The sequence below is a fragment of the Artemia franciscana genome, chromosome 14 (genome assembly GCF_032884065.1).
Source record: "Artemia franciscana chromosome 14, ASM3288406v1, whole genome shotgun sequence".
In the NCBI taxonomy this organism is placed as follows: domain Eukaryota; kingdom Metazoa; phylum Arthropoda; class Branchiopoda; order Anostraca; family Artemiidae; genus Artemia; species Artemia franciscana.
In genome coordinates, this window is record NC_088876.1 from 38,274,529 (window position 1) to 38,291,508 (window position 16,980).

The window sequence follows — 16,980 nt, forward strand, 5'->3', positions numbered from 1 at the left end:
ATTTTGAGTAATTTGCCGCCGTAACTGTGCGTCAGCCCTAATCTGGGACTAGGAGTTTAATCTCATCTTGCATGATTTGCTATCGTAACAGTGTATCCCCCTGAATCTGGGAAGAGGGCTTCAATCTCATTCTAATTGCTTTGCCACTGTAACTCTGCATCAGCCTGAATCTCGGAATAAAGATTTAATTTTATTTCACACTATTTGCCATCGTAACTTAGTATCAGCCTGAATCTTGGAACAGGGGTTTAATCTCATTTTGCATGATTGGCCATCGTAACTCGGCATCAGCATGAATCTCAGAACAGGGTTTTAATCTCGTTTCACATGATTTGCCATCGTAACTATGCATCAGCCTGGATCCAGAAAGAAGGATTAATCTCATTTTGAATAATTTGCCGCCGTAACTGTGCGTCAGCCCTAATCTGGAACTAGGAGCTTAATCGCATCTTGCATGATTTGCTATCGTAACAGCCTGAATATTGGAACAGGGGTGAAATCTCATTTTACATGATTAGCCATCGTAACTGTACATCAGCCTTAGTCTTGGAAGATGGGTTTAGTTTCATTTTAACTGATTGGTCACCATAACTGTGTATCAGCCTGAATCTTGGAACAGGGGTTTATTCTCATTTTACATGATTTTCCATCGTAACTTTGCATCAGCCTGAGTCCTGAAAGAGGGTCTAATCTCATTTTACATGGTTTGCCACCGTAACTGTGCAACAGTCCAAATCTGGGTCTAGGGGCTTAATCTCATTTTGCATCATTTGCCAACGTGACAGTGTATCAGTCTTAATCTGGGAAGAGGACTTTAATCTCATTTTACTTGATTTGCCACCATAACTGTGTATTAGCCTGAGCCTTACTCAGCCTGAATCTTGGAACAGGGGTATAATCTCATTTTACATGATTTGCCATTGTAACTTTGCATCAGCCTGAATCCGGGATGAGGGTTTGATTTCATTTTTCATGATTTGCCACCGTAACTGTGCATCAGCTCTAATCTGGGTCAAGGGGTTTAATATCATTTGGCATGATCTGCCAACGTAATAGTGTATCAGTCTTAATCTGGGAAGATGGCTTTAATCTTATTTTACTTAATTTGCCACCATAACTGTGTATTAACCTGAATCAAGGAAGAGAGGTTTAATCTCATTTTATATGATTTGTCACCGTAACTGTGCATCAGCCTAAATCTTGGAAAAGGGATTTAATCTCATTTAAATGATTTGTCACCGTAACTTTGTATGATACAAAATCTTAGAACAGGGGCTTAGTCACATTTGCATGATTTTCCATCGTAATTGTGTGTCTTCCTCAGTTTGGAGGAAGTATTTATTCTTATTTTCCATGACTTGCCACCGTAGCTGCGTATTAGCCTCAATCTGGGAGGAGGGGTTTAACCTCATTTTATATGATTTGCCTTAGTAACTGTGAATCAGTTTGAATCTAGGAAGAGCGGTTTAATCTAATTTTATATAATTTACCACCGTAGCTCTGTATCAGCCTGAATTTAGGAAAAGGGATTTGTTCTAACTTTAAATGATTTTCCATCGTAACTGTGTATCAGCCTGAGTCTAGGAAGAGGGGTTTTATCTCATTTTACATGATTTGCCGTCATAACGGTGTATTAGCCTGAATCTATTAAGAGGGATTTAATCTCATTTTCCATGATTTGCCGCCTTAGCTGTGTATTAGCCTGAATCAGGGAGGAGGGGTTTAGCCTCATTTTATATAATTTGCCATCGTAACTGTGTATCAGCCTAAATCCAGAAAGAGGGTTTTAGTCTCAGTTTCAATGATTTGCCACCGTAACTGTATATCAGCCTAAATCCGGGAAGAGGGATTTATTCTCATTTTAAGCATCATCTATTCTCAACTAATTTCAGCATTTGCTGTTACCTCAAATTGATGTATCTTTAGAAAGGTCGTAAAAACAACAAAATTGTTGCGCTTCTTGACCAGAATTCTTTGAGCTGAAACCTTGTTCAAAATGTTTTTTTTTTTGTTATTTAATAAATTATACTTGGTCGTCAATGCTTGGCTTGGTGTGATATTAAGCCAGAAAAATGGCAAGAAGTAACTTAACTTAATAATTATTATTAATAATTTTACAACAAACTCGCTCAGCATTTATTCAGTTATTGTCGACACACTGATAAATCCTCAGTGGTGTCAATTTGGTGGGGCAAGGGGATCTGCACTTCTCTCCTAAATGTTTTTCCACCTCTTAGCATTTGATAGTATCTTTTGGGGGTGGGTATTTCTATTGAAAAACATTTTCTTATGTTGTTTGATTAAATTGAAAAACGACACTCTTGCCCCCCTGAAAATTAAATAACACATTTTGCCCCCTAAATTTCTGAAATACTTGAATTTGTAAATTTCGAGATTGAGCACAATTTTTTGCGTTCTTAAGAATCGAGATCCTAGTAGGTACCCTCTTAAAGGACGCAAACATAATTAATGGCCTGAGTGGCACAAACTATAAATTTTCTACAATTGAGAAAATATAAATCATCCAGGAGCAAGAAATTAGTGAACCTCCCCCCCCAAAAAAAAACTACCTTTGAGAATACATTGGACTTGAGACAAGATCATAAACTCAAAAATTCCGTGTAATCTATTCCTAAAATTATGTTCGTATTTCTTAAGTATCTTATGCATTCGTGTTTTATTTGAGGTGTCTTATCTTATTTTAGCAGGATCATTACTAGAAGGGCTCTAGATCAATTTTTCTAAAATCTCTTTATTTCCATATGATAAATTAGATAAAGAAGCTACAAAATCTGCCGTGCTTGGGAGAATAGTGTGAATAGTGTTTAGAATTAAAAAAAGTCTACCACAAGAGAAGTTTTTCAAAAAAAAATTAAAGTGCTACATTAACCCTGAGACGAGTGGAAATCAAGTGAAATAGTAATTGAAATGTAAAACTACATAAATCATCGTCAATGAATAGGTGAATAGGAGAAAGTATAATAAACAATCAAGTCAAACCTAGTACGAAAAGAAACAAATAGGACTAAGGCTAGCGTAACCTACGCAGCAATCCCTAACTTGTCCGAATATAATATGTTAGTGATTATGACTGCCCCCTTTGGGGAACCAAGTAAAGAATAATTCTAGCCCATAGAAACCAAAAATGTTAAAATGTGTTCTGAAAAAAACCGGCCGAGTAAGGAAGAACTGCTAAAATCAGCATATGTTTTGGTGAGATCATTAAGCCTATATTAACCTTCCATATCAACAGTAAAGGTCTCCTAATTCTACAAGAAAAAACCCTCGTTTGGGTCTGCTTATTTATTACCGGTATTTTTTTCTATATGCCTGGTGGCTATTTAAACATTTCGTATTTTTTGTATTATAAGGAATCTATCAGGAAATTTAGTTTTGGGTCAGTTTGGCCTCTGAAAGGAAATCAAAGGTGTTACACTAACAAAACTATTACTTAAAACCAAATAGAAAATATTAGTTAAATACCTGAAGAGCTGAATTTGTAATTGGGCCAATCAAGTCAACAGTCTCAATATAAGAGGGTTCATTTTCAGAGGCTCGTAACATCAATAGTTCAGCATCTTCTCTTGTGAAGGTTTGGACATTTACCCTCTTTGTCCATAATAAGTTATTTGGATGTCCACCATTGTATCCATTTGTAATACTATTGAAAAAAGTTTGAATATTAGGTAAAAGGTTACATAATTTGCCCTCACTCAGCATAAATACTAGTGGGTCTACATTATTATCAAATAGATTTCCTCAATTCAAATGTTTTAAATATAAATAATAATAAGTATGTGCAAGTTATTACATTCATTATTCGCTGATGTAATCGATAAAGATAGTTCATTGACTAATTAATTGAGAAAGACATTTACTGTTGCCCTGGATGCGGTCAAACCTTTGCTATTTTCCTATTTTTAAAGTTTTTACCTTTATCAGAATAAGTTAGTTTTATTTTAGAGAAAAAAATTGAAATGTAAAGTACTTTTCCAAAAGGTGTATCTTTGATTTCAATGTCCAAGTAAAATTGCTATTATTGCTTTGTTGAACTCTGCCTAGGATATGGCCCTATCCTGAATGTTTGTCTTATTCTGGAAGCTTTTAACCTTATCAAAATGACGTTAATACAAAAATTCTTTTTCAAACAAGTTAATTTCTTACATGTGAAAAGAGGTGGTTATTATTGACTGAGTGAGAAACAGCTCCCACTGCCCCAAGCAATTATGTTAACGCTGTGGCTCCTATCCTTGTGAAGTTTTCGAACAGAGAAGTTGCTTACGACACATTTAGAGCTAAGTCAAAGCTAGCTAAATCGGGAATTTTTGTTAGCGAATAAAAAAAAGTCGATCCTAGACGGTGCACGAGAATATTTTGGTATAAAAAAATTTGGTCAGATTGTGGGAGCATTTATATTTGCCAGCAAGGTGATATATCCCCAAAAGAGTGAAGTCATTTTCATAATCATGTTATGTTAAGTTATAATCATGTTATGTTTCAAGTCATGTTAATGACATCTAGCGTTTGGGATCTCCCAGCACTTCCACAAGATATGTATCACTTTTCTGTCAGAAACTGCGATCATAGACTTATTGCTAAACTATTATTGCCAAATACACCAAAAAAAAAAAAAATATTATTATTACACTGAAAAAAAGCAAAGAGACACCAAACGCTGGGTGAAATGGAGGGGTAGTTTTAAATCAAGACTGGCGCCAGTTTTTACTATTATACACTGCCAATACTCCTTGGGATGGATGACATTATTCTGTAGTCCTCTCCCTCCTGCATTTGTTGCCAAACTGAAAGTTATCAAGTGGGAATTCTCAACTGCAACAAGGACGGATGGAACTCCTTTTTTACTCTACAGGGAACTTAATCTGCCAGATATTTGAGACATCAGTACCCACTGAAATGCTTTGCTGTCATGAATGAGGTGCCAAGTCTGCTTTAGAAAGGTCCATGAGGATCAGACCCACTTAACTCAATCTTAAAACTGAATGAGACTTGTAGTCTCCGCAGCATTTTCCTATTGATTTTTTGTCAGGTCCGAACTTTCTGACACATTAAGTATTACGAAGAAAGGAAAGAGATAGAATAAACTGATCTTACCTATCTAGAAAGAATATTGGTGCACCAAAACGAATGTGTGACAATGCCCATGTTGGCCTCTTCTTTTTGCTATCTGTAATAGGCTGTAGCATCCTTAGCAGTATACTTTCAACTCTCGCTTCCTTAGGAAGAATACAGTTCTCTAACCTGAAAGAATATTCTTAATCCTCTTGATTTGACTTGAATTGCTTTATTGACAAATAAAAAACTATATATACATATATATATATATATATATATATATATATATATATATATATATATATATATATATATGTATATATATATATATACTAGCTGTTGGGGTGGCGCTTCGCGCCACCCCAACACCTAGTTGGTGGGGGCGCTTCGCGCCCCCCCCAAGCCCCCCCGCGCGCGTAAGTCGTTACGCGCCATAATAGTTACGCGCCATTGTAGTTGTGTCCCTATGTCCCACCTGTGAATATAGATATATATATATATATGGTTTTAACTACGTAAAACTTGCGAATATACAACATTCTTTGCTGTCCCATTGTCTTTGCATATAAATAGATTGTCAGGTTATCCCCCTGTTTCCCCCGGTGTCCCCGTTGTAGTTGTGTCCCTGTGTCCCGGTCGTCATTTATATTCCCTGTGTCCCGGGTCCCGGTCATCATTTGTATCCCGGTGTCCCGGTCTGTATATACATTCGTTTTTTAGTTTTGTTTTTCTCCTTTATTTTTTTCCTTTTTTTTTCTTTTTTAGCTTATTTAGATTTTTAGATTTTTTAGTTTTTTTTATTAGTTTTTAGTTTTTATTTCTTTTTAGTTTTTTTGTCCCGGTCGTCATTTATATCCCCCTGTTTCCCCCGGTGTCCTCGTTGTAGTTGTGTCCCTGTGTCCCGGTCGTTATTTATATTCCCTGTGTCCCGGTCGTCATTTGTATCCCGGTGTACCGGTCTTCATATACATTCGTTTTTTAGTTTTGTTTTTCTCCTTTATTTTTTTCCTTTTTTTTTCTTTTTTAGTTTATTTAGATTTTTAGATTTTTTAGTTTTTTTATTAGTTTTTAGTTTTTTTTTCTTTTTAGTTTTTTTGTAGTTTTTACCTTCTTTTTAGTTTTGTTAATTTTTTTTTTTACTTGTGTCCTGGTCGTCATTTATACTCCCTGTGTCCCGGTGCTTTGTTGATTGCTAATCGAACATTCCTTTTGTCCTGGTCGTCATTTATATCCCCCTGTTTCCCCCGGTGTCCTCGTTGTAGTTGTGTCCCTGTGTCCCGGTCGTTATTTATATTCCCTGTGTCCCGGTCGTCATTTGTATCCCGGTGTACCGGTCTGTATATACATTCGTTTTTTAGTTTTGTTTTTCTCCTTTATTTTTTTCCTTTTTTTTTCTTTTTTAGTTTATTTAGATTTTTAGATTTTTTAGTTTTTTTATTAGTTTTTAGTTTTTTTTTCTTTTTAGTTTTTTTGTAGTTTTTACCTTCTTTTTAGTTTTGTTAATTTTTTTTTTTACTTGTGTCCTGGTCGTCATTTATACTCCCTGTGTCCCGGTGCTTTGTTGATTGCTAATCGAACATTCCTTTTGTCCTGGTCGCTTTCTCTTTGAGTGTCGTCATTTATTTTTTTCTTTTTTAGTTCTTTTAGTTTTTACCTTTTTTAGTTTTTTTTTAGTTTTTAGTTTTTTTAGTTTTTTACCTTTTTTTAGTTTTTTTAGTTTTTTAGCTTTTTTATTTTTTTTATTAGTTTTTAGTTTTTTTGTAGTTTTTGCCTTTTTTTTAGTTTTTTTAGTTTTTTAGCTTTTTTATTAGTTTTTAGTTTTTTTTGTAGTTTTTGCCTTTTTTTAGTTTTTTCAGTTTTGACGTCACCTGATCCAGTTTTTTCAGGTGACGTCACCTGATCCACGATCCACAGATCCACAGACAACTTATTTTTATATATATAGATAGTTTTTTTTTTTTTACTTATGTCCTGGTCGTCATTTATACTCCCTGTGTCCCGGTGCTTTGTTGATTGCTAATCGAACATTCCTTTTGTCCTGGTCGCTTTCTCTTTGAGTGTCGTCATTTATTAGTTTTTTCCTTTTTTTTTAGTTTTTTATTGGTTTTTACCTTTATTTTAGCTTATTTTTCAGTTTTTTCCTTTTTTTTATTTTTTTTTTATTTTTTATTTTTTATTTTTTTTAGTTTTTTACCTTTTTTTAGTTTTTTTAGTTTTTTTAGTTTTTTAGCTTTTTTACTTTTTTTATTAGTTTTTAGTTTTTTTTTGTAGTTTTTGCCTTTTTTTAGTTTTTTCAGTTTTTTTTTTAGTTTTTTATTGGTTTTTACCTTTATAGTTTTTTTAGTTTTTTAGCTTTTTTATTTTTTTTATTAGTTTTTAGTTTTTTTTGTAGTTTTTGCCTTTTTTTAGTTTTTTCAGTTTTGACGTCACCTAATCCAGTTTTTTCAGGTGACGTCACCTGACACATCCATCCACACATCCACAGACAGACAGACAACTTATTTTTATATATATAGAAGATATATATATATATATATATATATATATATATATATATATATATATATATATATATATATATACTAGCTGTTGGGGTGACGCTTCGCGCCACCCCAACACCTAGTTGGTGGGGGCGCTTCGCGCCCCCCCAAGCCCCCCCGCGCGCGTAAGTCGTTACGCGCCATATTAGTTACGCGCCATTGTATTTGTGTCCCTATGTCCCACCTGTGAATATAGATATATATATATATATATATATATATATATATATATATATATATATATATATATATATATATATATATATATATATATATATATATATATATATATATATATATATATATATATATATATATATATGTTTTTAACTACGTAAAACTTGCGAATATACAACATTCTCTGCTGTCCCATTGTCTGTGCATATAAATAGATTGTCAGGTTTACCGACTCTTGAACATGCAACATATAATGGTCCATGGGAAAACAATCCGTATTCAGATCTATACCTCATGATTCTAATGATTGCCCTTGAGCTTTGTTGATGGTGATTGCTAATCGACCATTCCCTGAGTCGCCATCGTCATTTATATATCCCCCTGTGCACCCCGGCGTCCCCTTTGTAGTTATGTCCCTGTGTCCAGGTCGTCATTTATATTCCCTGTCGTCATTTGTGTCCCGGTGTTCCAGTCTGTGATTTCTCTTTGAGTGTCCCGGGCGTCATTTATATTCCTTGTGTCCCGGTCGTCATTTATATCCCCCTGTGTCCCCCGGCGTCCCCATTGTAGTTGTGTCCCTGTGTCCCAGTCGTCATTTATATTCCCTGTGTCCCGGTCGTCATTTGTATCCCGGTGTCCCGGTCTGTATATACATACGTTTTTTAGTTTTGTTTTTCTCCTTTATTTTTTTCCTTTTTTCTTTTTTTTCTTTTTTAGTTTATTTAGATTTTTAGATTTTTTAGTTTTTTTATTAGTTTTTAGTTTTTTTGTAGTTTTTACCATTTTTTTTAGTTTTTTTAGTTTTTTTTTTTACTTATGTCCTGGTCGTCATTTATACTCCCTGTGTCCCGGTCGTCATTTGTGTCTCGGTGCTTTGTTGATTGCTAATTTATATTATATTTATATTTATATTTTTTATATTTATTAATATTTTTTTAGTTTTCTTTTTCTCTTATTTTTCAGTTTTTTCCTTTTTTTTAGTTTTTTCTTTTTTAGTTTTTAGTTTTTTTTTGTTTTTTACCTTTTTTAGTTTTTTTAGTTTTTTTAGTTTTTTAGCTTTTTTAGTTTTTTTATTAGTTTTTAGTTTTTTTTTAGTTTTTGCCTTTTTTTAGTTTTTTCAGTTTTTTTTAGTTTTTAGTTTTTTACCTTTTTTTAGTTTTTTTTAGTTTTTTAGCTTTTTTATTTTTTTTTCTTTTTAGTTTTTTTTGTAGTTTTTACCTTTTTTAGTTTTTTTTCTTCTTTTGTATTAGTGAGAAATAATTCAGACGTCATATGCGGACAAACACGACGTCACTCGACAGACAGACAGACAGACATAACCCACAAACAACTTATTTTTATATATATTTATTCATATTTTTTTAGTTTTCTTTTTCTCTTTATTTTTCAGTTTTTTCCTTTTTTTTAGTTTTTTTCTTTTTTAGTTTTTAGTTTTTTTTAGTTTTTTACCTTTTTTTAGTTTTTTTTAGTTTTTTTAGTTTTTTAGCTTTTTTAGTTTTTTTATTAGTTTTTATTTTTTTCGTAGTTTTTGCCTTTTTTATTTTTTTCAGTTTTTTTTTAGTTATTAGATTTTTACCTTTTTTAGTTTTTTTTAGTTTTTTAGCTTTTTTAGTTTTTTTTTTCTTTTTAGTTTTTTTTTGTAGTTTTTACCTTTTTTAGTTTTTTTCTTCTTTTGTATTAGTGTGAAATAATTCAGACGTCATATGCGGACAAACATGACGTCACCTGATCCACGCACAGATCCACACCAACACCTAGTTGGTGGGGGCGCTTCGCGCCCCCCCCCCAAGCCCCCCCGCGCGCGTAAGTCGTTACGCGCCATATTAGTTACGCGCCATTGTAGTTGTGTCCCTATGTCCCACCTGTGAATATAGATATATATATATATATATATATATATATCTATATATATAAAAATAAGTTGTGGATGGATGTGTGGATGGATGTGTCAGGTGACGTCACCTGAAAAAACTGGATCAGGTGACGTCAAAACTGAAAAAACTAAAAAAGGCAAAAACTACAAAAAAAACTAAAAACTAATAAAAAAAATAAAAAAGCTAAAAAACTAAAAAAACTAAAAAAAGGCAAAAACTACAAAAAAAAACTAAAAAAAAACTGAAAAAACTAAAAAAAGGCAAAAACTACAAAAAAAAACTAAAAACTAATAAAAAAAGTAAAAAAGCTAAAAAACTAAAAAAACTAAAAAAACTAAAAAAAGGTAAAAAACTAAAAAAAATAAAAAATAAAAAAAAACTAAAAAAAAGGAAAAAACTGAAAAATAAGCTAAAATAAAGGTAAAAACCAATAAAAAACTAAAAAAAAAAAGGAAAAAACTAATAAATGACGACACTCAAAGAGAAAAAAAGGCAAAAACTAATAAATGACGACACTCAAAGAGAAAAAAAGGCAAAAACTACAAAAAAAAACTAAAAACTAATAAAAAAAATAAAAAAGCTAAAAAACTAAAAAAAACTAAAAAAAGGCAAAAACTACAAAAAAAACTAAAAACTAATAAAAAAGCTAAAAAACTAAAAAAACTAAAAAAAAGGCAAAAACTACAAAAAAACTAAAAACTAATAAAAAAAATAAAAAAGCTAAAAAACTAAAAAAACTAAAAAAACTAAAAAAAGGTAAAAAACTAAAAAAACTAAAAACTAAAAAAAACTAAAAAAGGTAAAAACTAAAAGAACTAAAAAAGAAAAAAATAAATGACGACACTCAAAGAGAAAGCGACCAGGACAAAAGGAATGTTCGATTAGCAATCAACAAAGCACCGGGACACAGGGAGTATAAAAAAAAGAAAAAAAAAGGAAAAAAATAAAGGAGAAAAACAAAACTAAAAAACGAATGTATATACAGACCGGTACACCGGGATACAAATGACGACCGGGACACAGGGAATATAAATGACGACCGGGACACAGGGACACAACTACAACGGGGACACCGGGGGAAACAGGGGGATATAAATGACGACCGGGACAAAAAAACTAAAAAGAAAAAAAAACTAAAAACTAATAAAAAAACTAAAAAATCTAAAAATCTAAATAAGCTAAAAAAGAAAAAAAAAGGAAAAAAATAAAGGAGAAAAACAAAACTAAAAAACGAATGTATATACAGACCGGGACACCGGGATACAAATGACGACCGGGACCCGGGACACAGGGAATATAAATGACGACCGGGACACAGGGACACAACTACAACGGGGACACCGGGGGAAACAGGGGGATGTAAATGACGACCGGGACACCGGGACAGGGAATGGTCGATTAGCAATCACCATCAACAAAGCTCAAGGGCAATCATTAGAATCATGAGGTATAGATCTGAATACAGATTGTTTTCCCATGGACCATTATATGTTGCATGTTCAAGAGTCGGTAAACCTGACAATCTATTTATATGCAAAGACAATGGGACAGCAAAGAATGTTGTATATTCGCAAGTTTTACGTAGTTAAAACCATATATATATATCTATCTATATTCACAGGTGGGACATAGGGACACAACTACAATGGCGCGTAACTATTATGGCGCGTAACGACTTACGCGCGCGGGGGGGCTTGGGGGGGGCGCGAAGCGCCCCCACCAACTAGGTGTTGGGGTGGCGCGAAGCGCCACCCCAACAGCTAGTATATATATATATATATATATATATATATATCTATATATATAAAAATAAGTTGTCTGTGGATGGATGGATGGATGGATGTGTGGATGGATGTGTCAGGTGACGTCACCTGAAAAAACTGGATTAGGTGACGTCAAAACTGAAAAAACTAAAAAAAGGCAAAAACTACAAAAAAAACTAAAAACTAATAAAAAAAATAAAAAAGCTAAAAAACTAAAAAAACTATAAAGGTAAAAACCAATAAAAAACTAAAAAAAAAACTGAAAAAACTAAAAAAAGGCAAAAACTACAAAAAAAAACTAAAAACTAATAAAAAAAGTAAAAAAGCTAAAAAACTAAAAAAACTAAAAAAACTAAAAAAAGGTAAAAAACTAAAAAAAATAAAAAATAAAAAAAAACTAAAAAAAAGGAAAAAACTGAAAAATAAGCTAAAATAAAGGTAAAAACCAATAAAAAACTAAAAAAAAAAAGGAAAAAACTAATAAATGACGACACTCAAAGAGAAAGCGACCAGGACAAAAAACTAAAAAAAAAGGCAAAAACTACAAAAAAACTAAAAACTAATAAAAAAAATAAAAAAGCTAAAAAACTAAAAAAACTAAAAAAAGGTAAAAAACTAAAAAAACTAAAAATTAAAAAAAAACTAAAAAAGGTAAAAACTAAAAGAACTAAAAAAGAAAAAAATAAATGACGACACTCAAAGAGAAAGCGACCAGGACAAAAGGAATGTTCGATTAGCAATCAACAAAGCACCGGGACACAGGGAGTATAAGTGACGACCAGGACACAAGTAAAAAAAAAAAATTAACAAAACTAAAAAGAAGGTAAAAACTACAAAAAAACTAAAAAGAAAAAAAAACTAAAAACTAATAAAAAAACTAAAAAATCTAAAAATCTAAATAAACTAAAAAAGAAAAAAAAAGGAAAAAAATAAAGGAGAAAAACAAAACTAAAAAACGAATGTATATACAGACCGGTACACCGGGATACAAATGACGACCGGGACACAGGGAATATAAATAACGACCGGGACACAGGGACACAACTACAACGGGGACACCGGGGGAAACAGGGGGATATAAATGACGACCGGGACAAAAAAACTAAAAAGAAATAAAAACTAAAAACTAATAAAAAAAACTAAAAAATCTAAAAATCTAAATAAGCTAAAAAAGAAAAAAAAAGGAAAAAAATAAAGGAGAAAAACAAAACTAAAAAACGAATGTATATACAGACCGGGACACCGGGATACAAATGATGACCGGGACCCGGGACACAGGGAATATAAATGACGACCGGGACACAGGGACACAACTACAACGGGGACACCGGGGGAAACAGGGGGATAACCTGACAATCTATTTATATGCAAAGACAATGGGACAGCAAAGAATGTTGTATATTCGCAAGTTTTACGTAGTTAAAACCATATATATATATATATATCTATATTCACAGGTGGGACATAGGGACACAACTACAATGGCGCGTAACTATTATGGCGCGTAACGACTTACGCGCGCGGGGGGGCTTGGGGGGGGCGCGAAGCGCCCCCACCAACTAGGTGTTGGGGTGGCGCGAAGCGCCACCCCAACAGCTAGTATATATATATATATATATATATATATATATATGTTTTTAACTACGTAAAACTTGCGAATATACAACATTCTTTGCTGTCCCATTGTCTGTGCATATAAATAGATTGTCAGGTTTACCGACTCTTGAACATGCAACATATAATGGTCCATGGGAAAACAATCCGTATTCAGATCTATACCTCATGATTCTAATGATTGCCCTTGAGCTTTGTTGATGGTGATTGCTAATCGACCATTCCCTGAGTCGCCATCGTCATTTATATATCCCCCTGTGCACCCCAGCGTCCCCTTTGTAGTTATGTCCCTGTGTCCCGGTCGTCATTTATATTCCCTGTGTCCCGGTCGTCATTTGTGTCCCGGTGTTCCAGTCTGTGATTTCTCTTTGAGTGTCCCGGGCGTCATTTATATTCCTTGTGTCCCGGTGGCCCGGTCGTCATTTATATCCCCCTGTGCCCCCCGGCTTCCCCATTGTAGTTGTGTCCCTGTGTCCCGGTCGTCATTTATATTCCCTGTGTCCCGGTCGTCATTTGTATCCCGGTGTCCCGGTCTGTATATACATTCGTTTTTTAGTTTTGTTTTTCTCCTTTATTTTTTTCCTTTTTTCTTTTTTTTCTTTTTTAGTTTATTTAGATTTTTAGATTTTTTAGTTTTTTTATTAGTTTTTAGTTTTTTTACCATTTTTTAAGTTTTTTTAGTTTTTTTTTTTACTTATGTCCTGGTCGTCATTTATACTCCCTGTGTCCCGGTCGTCATTTGTGTCTCGGTGCTTTGTTGATTGCTAATTTATATTATATTTATATTTATCTATATATATAAAAATAAGTTGTCTGTCTGTGGATGGATGGATGGATGTGTCAGGTGACGTCACCTGAAAAAACTGGATTAGGTGACGTCAAAACTGAAAAAACTAAAAAAAGGCAAAAACTACAAAAAAAACTAAAAACTAATAAAAAAAATAAAAAAGCTAAAAAACTAAAAAAACTATAAAGGTAAAAACCAATAAAAAACTAAAAAAAAAACTGAAAAAACTAAAAAAAGGCAAAAACTACAAAAAAAAACTAAAAACTAATAAAAAAAAGTAAAAAAGCTAAAAAACTAAAAAAACTAAAAAAACTAAAAAAGGTAAAAAACTAAAAAAATAAAAAATAAAAAAAAACTAAAAAAAAGGAAAAAACTGAAAAATAAGCTAAAATAAAGGTAAAAACCAATAAAAAACTAAAAAAAAGGAAAAAACTAATAAATGACGACACTCAAAGAGAAAGCGACCAGGACAAAAGGAATGTTCGATTAGCAATCAACAAAGCACCGGGACACAGGGAGTATAAATGACGACCAGGACATAAGTAAAAAAAAAAAAACTATCTATATATATAAAAATAAGTTGTCTGTGGATCTGTGGATCGTGGATCAGGTGACGTCACCTGAAAAAACTGGATCAGGTGACGTCAAAACTGAAAAAACTAAAAAAAGGCAAAAACTACAAAAAAAACTAAAAACTAATAAAAAAGCTAAAAAACTAAAAAAACTAAAAAAAAGGCAAAAACTACAAAAAAACTAAAAACTAATAAAAAAAATAAAAAAGCTAAAAAACTAAAAAACTAAAAAAAGGTAAAAAACTAAAAAAACTAAAAACTAAAAAAAAACTAAAAAAGGTAAAAACTAAAAGAACTAAAAAATAAAAAAATAAATGACGACACTCAAAGAGAAAGCGACCAGGACAAAAGGAATGTTCGATTAGCAATCAACAAAGCACCGGGACACAGGGAGTATAAATGACGACCAAGACACAAGTAAAAAAAAAAACTAAAAAATCTAAAAAGAAGGTAAAAACTACAAAAAAACTAAAAAGAAAAAAAAACTAAAAACTAATAAAAAAACTAAAAAATCTAAAAATCTAAATAAACTAAAAAAGAAAAAAAAAGGAAAAAAATAAAGGAGAAAAACAAAACTAAAAAACGAATGTATATACAGACCGGTACACCGGGATACAAATGACGACCGGGACACAGGGAATATAAATAACGACCGGGACACAGGGACACAACTACAACGAGGACACCGGGGGAAACAGGGGGATATAAATGACGACCGGGACAAAAAAACTAAAAAGAAATAAAAACTAAAAACTAATAAAAAAAACTAAAAAATCTAAAAATCTAAATAAGCTAAAAAAGAAAAAAAAAGGAAAAAAATAAAGGAGAAAAACAAAACTAAAAAACGAATGTATATACAGACCGGGACACCGGGATACAAATGATGACCGGGACCCGGGACACAGGGAATATAAATGACGACCGGGACACAGGGACACAACTACAACGGGGACACCGGGGGAAACAGGGGGATAACCTGACAATCTATTTATATGCAAAGACAATGGGACAGCAAAGAATGTTGTATATTCGCAAGTTTTACGTAGTTAAAACCATATATATATATATATCTATATTCACAGGTGGGACATAGGGACACAACTACAATGGCGCGTAACTATTATGGCGCGTAACGACTTACGCGCGCGGGGGGGCTTGGGGGGGGCGCGAAGCGCCCCACCAACTAGGTGTTGGGGTGGCGCGAAGCGCCACCCCAACAGCTAGTATTTTTATATTTATTAATATTTTTTTAGTTTTCTTTTTCTCTTATTTTTCAGTTTTTTCCTTTTTTTTAGTTTTTTCTTTTTAGTTTTTAGTTTTTTTTTGTTTTTTACCTTTTTTTAGTTTTTTTAGTTTTTTTTAGTTTTTTAGCTTTTTTAGTTTTTTTATTAGTTTTTAGTTTTTTTTTTAGTTTTTGCCTTTTTTTAGTTTTTTTCAGTTTTTTTTAGTTTTTAGTTTTTTACCTTTTTTTAGTTTTTTTAGTTTTTTAGCTTTTTTAGTTTTTTTTCTTTTTAGTTTTTTTTTGTAGTTTTTACCTTTTTTAGTTTTTTTTCTTCTTTTGCATTAGTGTGAAATAATTCAGACGTCATATGCGGACAAACACGACGTCACTCGACAGACAGACAGACAGACATAACCCACAAACAACTTATTTTTACATATATTTATTCATATTTTTTTAGTTTTCTTTTTCTCTTTTATTTTTCAGTTTTTTCCTTTTTTTTAGTTTTTTTCTTTTTTAGTTTTTAGTTTTTTTTAGTTTTTTACCTTTTTTTAGTTTTTTTTTAGTTTTTTTAGTTTTTTAGCTTTTTAGTTTTTTTATTAGTTTTTATTTTTTTTGTAGTTTTTGCCTTTTTTTATTTTTTCAGTTTTTTTTTAGTTATTAGATTTTTACCTTTTTTTAGTTTTTTTTAGTTTTTTAGCTTTTTTAGTTTTTTTTTCTTTTTAGTTTTTTTTTGTAGTTTTTACCTTTTTTAGTTTTTTTCTTCTTTTGTATTAGTGTGAAATAATTCAGACGTCATTCAGATCTATACCTCATGATTCTAATGATTGCCCTTGAGCTTTGTTGATGGTGATTGCTAATCGACCATTCCCTGAGTCGCCATCGTCATATATATATCCCCCTGTGCACCCCGGCGTCCCCTTTGTAGTTATGTCCCTGTGTCCCGGTCGTCATTTATATTCCCTGTGTCCCGGTCGTCATTTGTGTCCCGGTGTTCCAGTCTGTGATTTCTCTTTGAGTGTCCCGGGCGTCATTTATATTCCTTGTGTCCCGGTGTCCCGGTCGTCATTTATATCCCCCTGTGCCCCCCGGCGTCCCCATTGTAGTTGTGTCCCTGTGTCCCGGTCGTCATTTATATTCCCTGTGTCCCGGTCGTCATTTGTATCCCGGTGTCCCTGTCTGTATATACATTCGTTTTTTAGTTTTGTTTTTCTCCTTTATTTTTTTCCTTTTTTCTTTTTTTTTCTTTTTTAGTTTATTTAGATTTTTAGATTTTTTAGTTTTTTTATTAGTTTTTAGTTTTTTTGTAGTTTTTACCATTTTTTTAGTTTTTTTAGTTTTTTTTTTTTTACTTATGT

General features: G+C 32.4%; 1 protein-coding gene across 3 annotated transcripts in view; it reads right to left on the reverse strand.

Moving 5' to 3' along the window:
* Positions 1-16,980, reverse strand: part of LOC136035685 (reelin-like) — a 538,294-nt gene that overhangs the window by 96,413 nt on the left and 424,901 nt on the right. For all 3 annotated transcript variants that reach the window (XM_065717615.1, XM_065717614.1, XM_065717616.1), the window contains exons 39-40: positions 5,113-5,259; positions 3,484-3,661 (exon numbers count right to left, since the gene is read on the reverse strand). In XM_065717615.1, coding sequence (XP_065573687.1) covers positions 3,484-3,661; positions 5,113-5,259 — 325 coding nt within the window. The remainder of the gene's footprint in view (positions 1-3,483; positions 3,662-5,112; positions 5,260-16,980) is intronic.